Genomic DNA, 15,010 nt, shown 5'->3' on the forward strand with positions numbered 1-15,010 from the left:
GGAGCGATCCGGGCGGGCTGTGAGGAGGTTTATGAGGCACTGCTGGCGGCCGGGTAGGGCTCAGTGTGAGGCGAGCCGTAGAGCGGGCTGGTAGGTGCTGTGCTCCGTGTAGCCGTTAGCTTCCACCACACCCCACAGCCAGGCCAAGCCACCATGGTGAGTGCGCGGGGATGGGGCAGCAGCAGGGTTCTGCGGGTGCTGGCTCCGGGTGCGTGGCGGTGGGGGTCGCTTGTGGTGAGGCGCGGGAGGGGGAGAGGGGCGCGTGTCGTTGAAGGGTGCGGGGCGAGGTCGCCTGCGGAAGAGTGGGGGTAGGGGGGAAAGCGCCCCCGGTGCGGCCGGTGGGCTCAGCCCAGCGGCGCGGGCAGGCTGGGGCGGGTGGTCCCGCTCTGCGGCGCTGTGTGCGTAGGAGGAAGTGGTGGTGGACGAATCCCGCCCGGGTGCCTTTCCCGCCCTGGGGCGTTGGTGCGGATTCAAAATTCAAACTGCCAGTCGGTTTGAGCGCCATGACGCTTTGTTGGGATGTGTGTCGGGGTGGGGGGGGGGGGAAACGGCAGATAACGGTCCCTACTGGGAGGGGACCCGCGTGGGGGGTGCTGGGAGGGGGAAGGAAGCCTGCCACGATGGCACTAGTTCCACTTTCTTATCGCTTCCTTCCCCGCTCTGCCGAGCCGGAGCGTGCGATTGAATGGGGCTGGGGAGCCGGCGGCTCGGCAACTGGTGCTGCGAGCGCTTAAGATGTCTGGCTTGCTAGTGAGGTGTGTTGCGCCTGGTAATAATGCAATGCGGAGCCCTGCAGCTTCTGAGCAGCATGATGATGAGGGGCTGGCTGCCTCACTGCACCATCTCCCTCCCTGCTAGACCTGTTGTCAGTTCACGTTGGAGCCGCTCTCCCCTGCCAATTTCATGATACTGCCTCGCTGTCGGTGGCTCAGTTGAACACGGGATTTTTGAACTGTTTTCTTTTTTCTGGTTTTTTTTTTTTTTGCCTCCTGTTTTGGTCATTGTGATGGACAGTACTGCATTTTCTCGATCAAGCTCGATTTATTTTTCATAGCAATATGTTTATTTAGGTTTTTAATCAACTCTGTCGAATTAAAACACACTGAGAGGAATTGGAGGATTGTTTTTAATTTGGTCTAAAGGATGTGGGTGTAGCTTTTCTTTGATTAAAACAAGTGGACATTGAAATGTACAAAAAGGAACAATTCTGTAACTAAAGCAACACTAATGACCACTTAGTACTATCTCTGCATTAAGAGAAGATGCAGTATAGTGGAATTGCCTTTTCATTCATTTACATGCTTTTAAGGAATCAAGTCACTATGAACTCAAAATGCGTAATGTAAAAGATGGGCCCTTAAATCTTAAGCTCTTTCTGAGCTTTTCTCCTTGATGGGTAAGGGAGTTGAACAGAAACCTGAATTTGTTCTTTTACTTGAATTATGAACCTATACAGCAAACCATCTATAAAGAAAGCGGTGAATCTAGCAGCAGAAGACTTTCATTTTGCTTTTAATCATCTTCTATACAGAACCAAAAATGGAGTATCTTCAAGCAAGATCTATATAGAAATGGGTGTGTCCAGAAGCCAGAGTGGCATTTTGAATGTGGTTATAGTTAGTCCTGACAGACCAGACTGGCTAAACCTGTGAATATATGTTGTCCAATGCTGCATATGCTAGACAGAGCAGAAAGCTTTGCACTCAAAATAAGCCAACATATCATAAGCATAATTTTTAGTTCTTACATGCTAGTCTGTCTGTGTTCTTCAGTTAATCTTGCCTGAACAGAACTGTCCATTCACATCTTAGTGCCTGTGAAATATAACAAAGCCCTGCATTTTGGGGAAGAACAGTGTCATCTGTTCTGTGCTTTGCAGGTAGTTCTTTATCTGGCAGTGTTGGACTTGGATCTGTTGAGGGTCTTCTGAATGGACTACTGCATAGCAGTTTTGACTTAAATGGAGCACTTCTTCTAGAGGCTGTGTATGCTGCTGAAATTGCTGCACAAGTAACAGTTCCCCTTTTCCAGGAAGCTTAAATTCTTTGTCAGACACTCTGCCTAATCTGTGTAAGGAATGGGGGCTATTACAGTAAAAACAACGCTGTAGCAAAGTAGATGAGAATGTCTGGTCAAAGCTGTGATGGGTTCCTTGATTCCAGATCAATAAAGGGGGGGGACCCTCCCCACCCCCTTTGGGGCACTTAAAATTTGGCAATAACAGTTAAAACTTGACTCTTCAGAAGATGTCAAAGGAGAAGGTTTTCAGGTGGATCTTGACAAAAGGAAGGGGCTTATCAAAGCTTCTGTAGCATAGGCAAATTATGGTTATAACTTAGATGTTTAAATGCATGTTTTTGAAGCTGTGTTGAATTATTGAATGCCTGTATGTTATCACATGTATGTTACCTGAATAACTACGTTAAAATTGGGAAACGGAAGTTGTAAAGGCCCCTGTAATGAGGCTGCAATGGCCTGTAACTTCCATGTGTGGATCAGGGCTGATACATGCCATGCAGGTGGATGGCTAAGGCAGCTATCTAGCAGACTTGTTAGCTCCGCCTTTTACTGATGTTGTGCAGCAGTCCCTGCAGAGCCTAGCACTGCAGAGTACAGATGGTGTTTGTCCAGCCTTGCCCCACCTCCTAGCTTATCTTTCAACTGCCATGTGCCTGTGGCTTCTAGAAAGTCTTCATGCTCTTCTCAAACACTGTACCCATTACAGGTACTGACAGAGCTTATCCATTTTTGTTTGTGGCTATAAGATGCTTTAAGTCACTGGAAGAGGGAGGAGGAGTTTGGGACCCTTAACAGATTAAATGTGTAATGTCATGTCTCCATATATAATGTTTATATAAAGCAGTATGTGACTCAGCTTGATAACCCATAAGTATTGACCTGAATAAACTGGATTCTTGCTACTTAAATCTGATCAACTGCTTTCTGTGGCTATAAGTATCCTATAGAAACATACACCATTCTTTTCACTTGAGCAATAAAAATGAAATAGCACACAGAGGTATAAGCCTGTGTTAAAGATAACTCCAGACAAACAGCATGTGAGTCTTTCTCTTGAATGACCAGCAATATGCTTGTATCTCAAAGCTTAATATTGATGACTGATTCTGACTAGTCTTGCTGATACTCTTGAATATCTCTTTAAAAGATGTTGAACCTGTATGTGAATACTTCCTACAGGTGCAAAAAATTAAAATGAGTGGAGAATATAGCTGTAGTATAACCATTCACTGCTCACTAGTATGGCCTGGATTCTTACAGAGCCATAGGCAGCCTGAGAAATGGCTGATTATTGCCTTGGGTTGTCACTGTGTTATGTGCATAACTCTTTTAAAGCAGTTTAGCCCTCTGTGGTTGCCTGATGTGCTAACTTCATTCCTGTTGAGCAGAATAACTAGAAGCTAGTAACTTCCAAGGTTGTATTCAATATAGAAATGTAATTTGAATTGAAATTCATCAAGTTCAAATTGATGGATGGAGCATATACAAGTTATGCCATCTGCTAAAGAAATACTGAGAAAAGGTATGTGTAGACAAACACTTTCATGGGCAAAACTAATGACTGAAAATAGTGCCAACTGTCAGTGTTGCAGTAATAGCTTGTAAAGTTTGCTGAAAGGTGGTTATCATAAGAACAGAACTACATACCAGTGTTTAAGTGAGTCCATTTGTGTTTTCAACACCTTAGTCTTTTAACCTTTCATGGGGTTCTGTGGGGTAGAAAGCTTAAAGGCACCTTCTTGAAGAAACACATGACTGTTATTGTAACTCAGCTGAGGCTATCCAGAATTTGCTTGAAGAATCAACTGACTTGAAAATCTGGGGGAAAATAGTTCTACTGTCCTTTTATACTCTAAGAGTTAGTTTGGATTTGGTCTTAAACAAATTTGTTTTTAATTGCTGGCAAATTCAGTTGATTCAAAAGTGTTCAGTATGAACTGGTGCTTACCCAATTACTGATGGAAAAAATGATAAATCTGATACCACTCAGTATTTTGGTGGCTCTGTAAACTCCCTTACACTAATCAAGTCTATGATGGTATTAACAAAAGTAGTATAGACAACCAAAATACAAATGCGTTAAAACTACCAGATTGTTCTGAAGCTGTTAGCACTGATTATATGGACTCTGTTCTTACTGCTGGGTCTTGAACATGAAGCTTCATGTCAGTCAAGGGATCACATCATTCTAGAGAAGAGTATAATTTTATAATTATGGCTCTATAATTTGGCAAGATAGACTAGAGTCCCCCTCAGCTTTGGAGGTTGCTGCCACAAGGCTTAAACCTGAAGTGTTTAGTGTTAAAGCTGAGACGATTTACCAAAGTATTAGTCTAATGTGTTGATGAGTGTGTTTTCTGTTTGGTTGGGATTTTTTGACTTATCTAGAGGGACTCGCATCCCTTAGTTGGTAGTGTTGGTTGGGCAATTGTTTATATTCATGGTAATTCAGTATTTGGATGTACCTGATAGGATCAGTAAATGAGGACAGGTTGCCAGTTCCTAGCAAGCAATCGTGATGACTTTTGAGCTCTGTTGGTTAGGACTACTTTTGAATGTTAAAGAGAAATCCTGAAAAGCAGCTGCCTTATTTGGAAGCCTCTACAAATCTATGTCTGATCTTGGCTCAAACTTTCGCACAACTGTAATAATATTCTCTTCTTATTGCAGGCTGATCAACTGACAGAAGAGCAGATTGCAGGTGAGGTTTTTACATGCTGTGTTGATGCTTCTGCTTGACCTGGCACATCTTTTAATCCAGTGACAGAGCATGTTACGCAAGATATTTAGCTTTCTTAGAATTGAACTAGTATGGAATGCTTTAATTCATCAGCTAAATCTTAAAGGCTTGCTTTCAGTTGAACAACTTTGGATGCAATGAATCTGACATTTTGTCCTCCAGAATAATTAGATGGTCCTCATAGCTAGCTGTTACCAGCTATGAGAAGACAATTCTTTTCCTGTGAAGATTATACTGGATGGTACTATTAACATTGCAGTTTTAGCTAATGAAACTCCTTTTTGAACTGTTCTTGTAAAGGATATCTAATGCTTCAATAGATTATGGATTCAGGACTCTTTCTTCTCTTAACTACAAAATGATCTAAAACTTGCTAAAGTGCTAAGTGTGTGTGGGGGGGAATCTGTGCTGAAGACTTGGAATATGAAGTACTCTGCCTTCTTTTTAGCAGAAGGCAAAAGCCCTGGAATTTGCTTTGCACTCTCCTGTCAATGGAGGTGTGTCAGACTTTTCTGGCTCTTTCTGATGACGGGAAAGACGCTGGCTTCATTCTGGCCAAGAGCTGATAGGCCATAATCAGAAGTGTTGTTTACTTAGACATAAATGTTCTGTGCACTTCTCTCAGGGTCTGATACTGCTCTGAAATGCTTACTGAAATAGGTAGCTCCCAAGTTCTAGTATTGCTCTGCAATGACTCTAGTGTACAGAGAACTGTACTACAAGTGGCTCAGACTTCTGGTTATCGCATTTCCTGCCCATGCAGGCTGCACAAACTAGTATCTGTTGCTGCTTTTCAAAGGTTGGTTTCAACTTCAGTAATTGGTGTGACTTAAAGCTGCAGTATGTTGGTAATGCAGAACTCTGCCTTGGGATGGATGTAAACATTTTGGTGGATTTTGATCTGACAAGTGTCTAGTTATACAGGTAAATCTTAGTGTGCATAAATATCATGTGAAATGACTTTAGAGGGTGTTATGATTCAGCTAATCTAATACTATCCAGCCAAGTATACAAATCAGACTCTAAAATATTGCTATTTAAAGATGGTATAGCTCTTAAACACTGTGTTAAACACTGAAGTGTCATAATGACCTAGTTTTTTTATCATAATTGCCAAATTTGAAGTGTAAGAACATTCTTCTGTAGCTTTTGGACTTTAGAAGGTAGCTTTAACTTAGAGACTAATTATGGTTGTGTGGAAGGTCCTTAGTCTATTTATTGTTGCTATGGTACTGCCTTATGAGTAAGCACAAGCCAAATCTAGTTCAACTTCAGATTTTTCTGTAAGTGGCCTACATATCTTACAGACTTTGTGATCAGTTTAGTTGAAATGGGCTTTATTGATTGTCACTGCTGTCTTTTCAATAATAGTTCATTGTTTCAGTTCTTAACTGTAGAAGCTTTATTAATGTAGCTGATCATGGAATAATAAAGAGATGCTTATTAACACTACTTCAGGGTTAGTGTAAATGTTAGCTAATCAATAATGATAGTATAATAATTCTCAGGGCTGACAGTGAATACAAATCAAGTTCTTATACTTGACTAGAGAATCTTCATCTGTGTGGAAAGAGTTATAACTTAGTGTTAGAGTCTCTGGTGTAAAGTGGTCTGCCACTTTCAGTTCAGCTGCAGTGTTTCATTAAGCAAATGTGTATGCAAGCAAACCATTTACCTCTAGTGAGAAGACACAGATCCACTGCAGGCTTGTTAGGGAACTCTCCAATATTGTTTGGGAATGGATGCAGCTGTTGAAACATTCTGCTGATTGTTTTGCAATTGTAGGCCTGAGTCTCCTGTGAAAAAAGATTAGAATTGTCAATGGTGTAGTTTGGATGTATGATGCAGATCCTAGCTGTGTGGTAAAGGCTTGAGTTCCTGCTAATCCACTGTATCATCTTTGAAGCAGTTTAGCTTTTGACTTGAAGGTGGGCTTAAGTGTTTTAAAAAAAAACAAACTCTAAGATAGAGACAGCATTCACTTTCTTAAGTATTTAAAACTGGCACTTCTCCTGGGTTTAAAAAAAAAAAAACTACCTGTACTTCTACCTTTGTGAAGCACCAGAATACAGGCAGATTCCAGTAAGTTCTTTTGTATTTCCTGCTGTGCATAGGCTAACTTTGGAACTCACTGGTCATGTAAGACTGAGGTTTTTTGTTCTAATAGATCAGGGTGAAAGACTTTCCAGGATTATTCTTTTTCAGAGAAAATGTTGCTTTTGAAAGTTGGATAGGTAATGAAGCTGCAACTAATGTTCACCTTCTGTAAGGATTAAAGTTACCAAGACAAATAGCTGCTCCTTTGGTTAAGCTTTTCAGTAAAGGTGAACTTCAGTAAAGGTGAAGGTCAGGACTAGTAAATGTGGGTGGTCAGAAAACTTGAAGGATGCTTCTTTTCCCCCCAAAATTAGTAGTCTAGCAAGCTTCCCCTAAACCTCAAATAGAAACCTCTAAACTAAAGCCTGAACTAGCAGGCTTGTGCAGGGTGTTTTGTTAGACCTTGTCACTTAGTGTATTGCAGTTCTCTGGGGATCTGACCACAGCACCTACTTAGAATTTTTTGTAGTAGTAGTAGTCATATTTAGGTCTTAAGCTCCCGGTGGCTGTGAATAGAACAATTGATGTTCTGCTAAAAATGTAGTCAGCTAAACTGCTTGTGAGTGGGAATAGTAGTGCTAGCTCTGAACACATGAGGTCATTTAAGACTGCCACTTCATCTGGTAAGATGATGTGGTGCTGAGATGCCTCAGAACCAATTGTTATAGACTTATTTTGAGCTGGGGTATTTCAAAGTTAATGTTCAGTTGGGCTACTTTCTCCTTCCTATGCAGCCTGGAAGTAATCTTTCCCAGTGACTTGCTGCTTCCCTTATGAAGAAAGATAAAGCTCAACCATTGTAGGCTGGCCTGAGGAGGCTTTTCTTGGCACTATGTCCTTAGATGCCTCTGAGAGACTAGCCATATCTAGGATTCAGGAGAGAGTTTTAGCAGTTTGATATGGGGTTGAGTTGCTAAGTTGACTTGGTTTATCCATAACATGGATAAAGGTGTTTCCAGGGCATGGGAGGTGGTTCCTGCAGCATTAAGTTTATTAACCAAGAACTGAGTTTCTCTTTAAATTTCAGCATTTCATAGAGGCCATTACCAGAAGTCTTCCAGAGTTATGCTAGGATATTCTTGTTCTGAGGTAAACTATACCTGTTTAGATTGTAATTCCTATGCTCCTAACTACTGGAGGTGGTTACTAGAAGTGGTTAAAGAGCTAACTGATTGTGTTTTAATCCTATCCCTGATTTCATTCAGCATTTCAAATGTGAACATGCTGCTGACTTTCATCGAACTTCAGTCTGTATGGATGCAATTTATAGCTCATTATTTCTTAGCATACAGTATTTTTCATTCAAAGTTGTCCTCAGAGTGCTCCATTTCAGGTATTCAGAATATGCCACTGAATGGTTTTACTTTCTAGAAAGCAAGTCTTGAGTTGTGTGAAGGTAGGAGTGCTATATTTAAGTGGAGTCACTGCAGCCCTGCTTTATGGTGGGGTTAGTGACAATTAGCATTCAAGTGAAGGCTGAAGTGCTTAAGAGAGAATCGATAGTAATAAGTCCTTATCAAGAGTCAAGTAGTGAAGTGCTTGCCCTTTCTGAGGTCCCTCCATAACAGATAATCATCTCTACCAGGCTTGACCCAAAAACCTTTTCTTCCCTGGTGAATAACTTTTCTTCAAGCCTATTTGCCTCCAGGCTAACTGAAACTGGCTCAGAGGAGTGTTTAAAAGTTAAGTTAGGTATACAAGATTTAGCTGCCTGTTTGGATAGGTCTGTTTCTGCATAGTGCAGAAACTGCACTAGCTTGAAACTGTTTCCTCTGGACCTTTAGTAGCCTTGTTCTGATTGTTATGCACTTAACAGCAGGAGTTGACTTTCAGGACACTAAGCATGTTAGATACAGAAGTGTGTTTTCCCCTCTGTCTTGATGAGACTCAACTGTGGATCTGCTATTACAGCTATGTCTGTGAACTATTTAAAAAAAAAAACCTATTCTTGTACTTTTTAACACTTAACAGCTTGTACTCACCTCAAGTGTGTTAGAGTAGGAAATGGATAAAGTAAGACTTCAAGCTGTTCATGCGACAATAACAAAACTCCTACTATGACTAATTCTGAGCTGGAAAACCCACCATCTGGAAAGCTGGCTGCTTGAAACTGTTGAGAACTTAATTTGTGGAAGAGTTACTGATGTAGAAATACTCTTCAGCTAATCAGTCCTCCAAAGGCATGAGTTCAGATATCCTGGAAGCTATAAAGCAGTCTGAAGTATGCAATGAAATACTAAAAAAAAAAACTCATGACTACCTGTGTGTTCTACGTGACCCATTTCAGTGCAGTAAACTAAGTTTGGGTGTCTGGCCAAAGACAAACAGATAATATGGATTAAAAACATCTCCATTTGTGGACTGCACAATTAAGCATGTTGTGCCTGTATTAATATTTTGGGGGACTATAGCCTTTGTAAGAGGTTAAGAGGTAACACTGAAACATGCGGTCTTACAACTTTTTGACTAGTTTTAGAGAAGGCTGCTTCAGGATGTAGTAGGGCTGAAGCAACTTTCTGAGCAGCTTTTCAGAAATAGGTACAACTGCAATGATTCCCCTTTCAAGGACTGCTTACTGAAGTGTTGTGCATATACCTAGACTGAGGAGTGGCAAAGTCCAATGGATGAACATGTAAAAGTTCTTTTTTTAGCTGATATGGTCAAATGTTAGTTCTTAGCAGTAGAAGCACTGTTAAGCTGTAGCATCTGGGTACCATTTTTCAGCTTTTTTTGTATAGTAATTTCTTACTACTTTCTCATAAGAAAAGCATCCATAGGAGGAACTTGAGTAAAAACAACTTCTTGTGGTTGTAGAGCTGCTCATAAAACCTGAACTTGGTTCTCTTTTACAAATGAAAGTATGTGCTCCCTCCAAGCACTTCCACTATTTGTTCAGAAACAGTATTAAAACAAAGGTTACCAAGAGTGGGCACATGTCATTTGAGTACAGAATATGCTACTAGTGAACTAGAGAATTGAAGATGCATAAATCTAAGTGCATGAACGCTATCACGTTCAAATTCACAGAAGTGCTTGAGTCTTGATTCTGTGCAGTTGAAATACCTTTAGGAAACAGTTCCTACCAATGATATGGGTCATTCTAGTTGCAGATAGCTAGTCCTTTCAGCTCAGTATTAAGGATTCTGAATCTAGGTGGATATTGCAGACATCTAAGCAGTTCTGAAGTGGGTGACCCTTCTGTGTGTTTTTTTTCTTTGGGTTTTTTATGTCAAAATGTTGTTACTGGTATACTGGCAGGTGTTTGACCAAATGCAGGTGCTTGAATGCTGGCTTTGCAGTTGTAGCATGCTGGACTCCATATTGAGGTTTCCTTAGAAGTAGGAAGTTTTGTAATTTACAACCATAAACTGCACTGGATTTTTATAAGGTTAAGTAAACTTGATGTTTCAGAGTGGAAGGTACTGACTCCTTTTTATTGTTGTACAGAATTCAAAGAAGCTTTTTCACTATTTGACAAGGATGGTGATGGTACTATAACTACAAAGGAGTTGGGGACGGTGATGAGATCGCTTGGTCAAAACCCCACAGAAGCAGAGCTACAGGATATGATCAATGAAGTAGATGCTGATGGTAAGATTTTATTAATAGGTAATCACTTGGTAGAATACCTAGAACCATGTTTATTTTCTAACAAACTGAATATCTTGCAGGCAATGGCACAATTGACTTTCCAGAGTTTCTGACAATGATGGCGAGAAAAATGAAAGATACAGATAGTGAAGAAGAAATTAGAGAAGCCTTCCGTGTGTTTGATAAGGTACTAAAACATTTACCTTAACAAATCTTCGTGTTATGAAAACTCAGTCTGACTTCTAATGAACTTGCTTACTGGACTGAGGGATATTTGCAGTCCTACTGTCTAGAATTTCTAGGTTAACTAATCAGCATAAAATTCAGTCTACTTTGGGATTGTATGTGAAAGTCAAATTAGTGCTTATGTCTCCTGGGTGATAGTAACCTCTTATATCATCTCACTTGCTGTGGTACTAAAACACTGATACAAGGTTAGCGGGGAATTGCTTAAATTCTTGAAAATGGTAGTCCTTTAAGTCTCTTACTTTGTGCTTACTATGTAAAATGCTAGTTGAGTCTACAGCTACTCAGCTTCTTAAGCTAGATGCCCTTTTAAACAGAGTATGTGACTTTAAGTAGCTTGCAGGAGGGCTGTCAGTTTTGAGTCTATGCACACTAGTAGTTTGGTATCCAGCATATCAACTAGGATAGAATATGTAACAGTGGCCTGTGAAGGCATCTCAGTTGTTCCCTGTACTCTCGTGAAGCAGATGAAATAAAGTAGCTTCTGATCTAAGGAATAGACTTTTGAACCAGCTTGGCACATGATTGCTGGCATCTATCACCTAAGAGGCAGATTTCTTTGTCAGCAGCAGAAGTATATCCTGGGACAGGACAGTAAATATACTGTGTAAGTTTTTAATATGTCTAGTCTTAAGACTAAGAAATTGGACAATCCTGAAGATAGCCTTGCAGCTCTCGCTTGCCTTGTGCAAGTGTTTGTGGATAAAGCTATGCTAATTTTTTAATGTTAAACTTGCTCAGAAATATTCTTAAGTTATATTCAAATCATTTGGCCTTAGGCAAGTCTTATTCCAGACTTCCTTTCCCCTCCCCTCCTCCAGGATGGTAATGGTTATATTAGTGCTGCAGAACTTCGCCATGTGATGACAAATCTTGGGGAGAAGCTAACAGATGAAGAAGTTGATGAAATGATTAGGGAAGCAGACATTGATGGTGATGGTCAAGTAAACTATGAAGGTAAGGAGCCATGAACTGATTCTTTGTAGCAGTTTCCACACCACAGTAATGATGTATTTGGTACCTAAATCAAGTTTAAATAGGACAATGTTCAGATGGGAGGTCTTCTCAGCAGCTAGTGTTCCTTTAAGCTAATATTTTACTTTTTTTAGTACATACACTGTATAAATCTACATAGGATTGAGTTATTGCTACCTTGTGCATAAGGCAAAAATGGCTATTGAACCGTATAGTGTAAGAATAGGTCTCTAAATTTAACCGTGCTAAAGATTGCTAGAGTAAGGAAGTTATGATGTGTATTCTGTTCACATACTGCACTGATAAATGTTAATCTGAAAGCAAAGTAGGGAAGGAAATTAACCTACCTCTAGCAAGTCACTAATTTTAATGCTATTAAACATACCAGTAAAAGGGGAAGAAGCCTCTAAAATAGCTAGCAATTTCAAGAACTTCAGAAGACCCTTTTAAAAATGGAGAATTTGACTCAAGTCAGTTACAGCAATAAGTTATTTTTACTTGCTTTGTTCTAAATTTAAGTCATGGAAGTAGAAGGGCTTCTGTTAAACAATTGCTTGCAGCTCAAGCATGAAGAGCTGGCTTTCATTTTAGCTTTCTAAACACTTCAGTAGAAACATGAGCTAGGGTGTTTTGAGATAATCCCCTTGCTGTTCCCAGGCTATAAGTTTGGCTTCATTTAAGAGCTTTTAGGTTATGACCTCAGGATGAGCCCTCATCTGAGGGTTAAAAGGCATTTTTGTAGATGAGACCACTTCTACATAATTGTACTTACAAACACACAGGTGAGGAGCTGACACTGAAGAGGGTAGGCAACCCTTGTTTCAAATAGCTCTTTTGGAGCTTTGAACAAGCCAATGAACATCCTTTCAGATTCCCGGATGCCTTTTGTTAACATGCTGAGCCACAGATTAAGTATATTGGGCACAATAAGTGAAGACTTGCAGCTTGTGGGAACTAACTTCCCATGTACTGTGAAATAGCAATGGTTCAGAAACTTAAAGCCAGTTAAGCAAAACAGTAATACTTAAACTATTTTGCTTTGAAGAGATTCAAGCCAAGGTCATGCCTTGCTTGAACACTTACTTAACAGATGGTGACTTCAGCATGATCTCTTATAGACATAGAGAAGTGTTTAGCTCATTGAGAAGCAGGAGAGGACATGTCTTGTTTTGGCACTAAGGCTGTTCCCTAGTTCAGTGGGGACCAGCTTTTCTGATAAAAGTAGAGGCCTTTCACTATTTAAAAAAATAAAAAATAAAAAGGTTTTTAGGCATGACTGGTAGAAAAAGGGAATGTCTTAAAGATGTTTTTTTAATATAACTGATAATAGTGCTAAACACTCTCAAAATTGAGGCAGGTCACTTCTCAGATCTTACAGTTCAGATTTTTCTTTGAATAACTTTTGCAATTCTTTCCTTTTACAGAGTTTGTACAAATGATGACAGCGAAGTGAAGACGTTGTACAGAATGTGTTAAATCTCTTGTACAAAATTGTTTATTTGCCTTTTCTCTGTTTGTAACTTATCTGTAAAAGGTTTTTCCCTTACTGTCAAAAGAATATGCATGTATAGTAATTAGAAGGCCATTCCTCCATGTTTTTCTCCTTTATCTTACTGTCATTGTTCTGATTTTTGGAAAATTGATCAGAGTAACAAATGTTGCATGTGGCTTACTCTGGATATTTAAGCCCTTCTGCACATCTAAAGTTAGATGGAGTTGGTTAGATGAGGGAACATCTGGGTTGTCTGTTTAAAAAAAAAAAAAAAAAGCTTTCTTTAGGAGACTTAGGTATGACTAATGTAACAAGTTACATAAAGTAAGTTAGGGTTTACTGTGCATTAGCTATTCCTTGGTTAAAGTACCATGCTTGCTCTAGTTCTCCAGTACATACAAGATCATTTATTCTGCTTTCCGTGATGGAGGATGAGGACTCTTGCACTTACCTGCAGGATAAAACTGTATGAACAGTACATTGTGAAGTGGCTAATGCACTGTAAAAATCTTTCCTAACTTGCTTCATGGTAACTTGTTTGTGGCCATACCTGTAACATGTTGTTGAAATGTGGAGTCTTAACTTTGTGGACGATTGACAGTCAACAATATGAAACTTAAAAGTTGCACTAATGCAAAACGGGTGTATTATCCAGGTACTCGTACACAATTTTTTGTACTGCTGGTCCTGTACCAGAAAACATTTTCTCCTCTTGTTACTATGCTTTTTAAACTTTGTTTAGCCACTTATTTTCAAAAATCTGCTTATGGCACGATTTGCCTCAAATCCATTCCAAGTTGTATATTTGTTTTCCAATAAAAAATTACAATTTACCCATACTGTTTCAATGTATCCTTGAATTATTTACAGGATTTGTTCAATACAGTTGCTGCTCTAATGTTTCAGTATGTAGCAGTTTGGTTTGCTTATGCAATGGATTGGCTGTCTTAAAATAGCTTGGAAGGTAAAAACTTAGACCTTAAACTCTGGCCCTTAATAGTATTGTTGACTTGGAGAAGCTTTCTTACTAGTAGTTTAAAATGTATTTTACAGTCTTGTGTGGAGCTTGGTGCTTCAATAAAGTTACCAGTGACTGGTTATGCCCACTATTTGTAGACATTGTGAACTGGATGTTGACCTAGTTCAATAGTTGACCTAAAATTAAAATTCCTTGTTCAGACAACTAAACCTGTTTGCTTTCTTTTAATTATTTGGAGTTTATTCCCTATCATCTGGTACATTGGGGTAACTTAGTATCACATCTGGACTTTTCTGAAACTGTTATGTCAGAGTCCTTTGCCTTTCAGGATGCAATGAACTCAATGTATGTAAGAAAAACCTTCTCTTCCTGATCTGCTAATGATTTGCTAGTGTCTGTAGCACTAGCTTGTGGTTAAAGCTTTTAAAACTTTTGATTAAAAAAACACTTTGATCAAGGACAAATCAAAGACCTCAACAGCATGTCAGATATGATTTGTGCCACTTGTCCTTTTTATCCTTTGTGCAAGAATTGGCTAATCTTACACATGATATCGTTGTCTTAGTTGGGACTTCCGGCTGCCTTTAAACAAAGCACTGGCCCCTGCTTCTGGTAACCCTCCCTGGTCCCAGCAGAGCATTTTGTTTGTTTTACAGCTTTTATAACATCTGTGGGGTGGTATAGTGAAATTGGGCAGTTGATAACCCTGACTTCAGAGACATTAGGTAAAATGAATTTATGGTCACTGAGCCTCAAAAACCCTGTTTCATAACATCTGTAAGGAGCTCTACTGGCCTTCCAGAGGATGCATGCTAAAAGCATTTCATTTGGTAGCATCAGTTTCTTAGAATAGTAGTTGCATATTGGCAAT

At 39.7% G+C, this 15,010-nt stretch overlaps 2 protein-coding genes across 2 annotated transcripts in view; both read left to right on the forward strand.

The window, feature by feature from the left end:
* On the forward strand, window positions 1-13,993 carry CALM2 (calmodulin 2). The gene is made up of 6 exons (XM_026121210.2): window positions 1-156; window positions 4,690-4,720; window positions 10,304-10,447; window positions 10,528-10,634; window positions 11,515-11,650; window positions 13,093-13,993. The coding sequence occupies exons 1-6, from the start codon at window positions 154-156 to the stop codon at window positions 13,119-13,121; spliced, it is 450 nt and encodes a 149-aa protein (XP_025976995.1). The 5' UTR covers window positions 1-153; the 3' UTR covers window positions 13,122-13,993.
* The window catches only part of STPG4 (sperm-tail PG-rich repeat containing 4), a 25,315-nt gene continuing 23,889 nt past the window's right edge, over window positions 13,585-15,010 (forward strand). The window contains exon 1 of the mRNA XM_026121206.1: window positions 13,585-13,626. Within this exon, the coding sequence (XP_025976991.1) occupies window positions 13,585-13,626 (42 nt within the window). The remainder of the gene's footprint in view (window positions 13,627-15,010) is intronic.

Source organism: Dromaius novaehollandiae, chromosome 3 (assembly GCF_036370855.1).
Source record: "Dromaius novaehollandiae isolate bDroNov1 chromosome 3, bDroNov1.hap1, whole genome shotgun sequence".
Lineage (NCBI taxonomy): Eukaryota > Metazoa > Chordata > Aves > Casuariiformes > Dromaiidae > Dromaius > Dromaius novaehollandiae.

Excerpts from the sequence above, each read along its gene's own strand:
- CALM2 (XM_026121210.2), top strand. Across the intron at positions 4,721-10,303 it reads GACAGAAGAGCAGATTGCAG|AATTCAAAGAAGCTTTTTCA; the intron begins GTGAGGTTTTTA and ends ATTGTTGTACAG. Across the intron at positions 11,651-13,092 it reads TGGTCAAGTAAACTATGAAG|AGTTTGTACAAATGATGACA; the intron begins GTAAGGAGCCAT and ends TTCCTTTTACAG.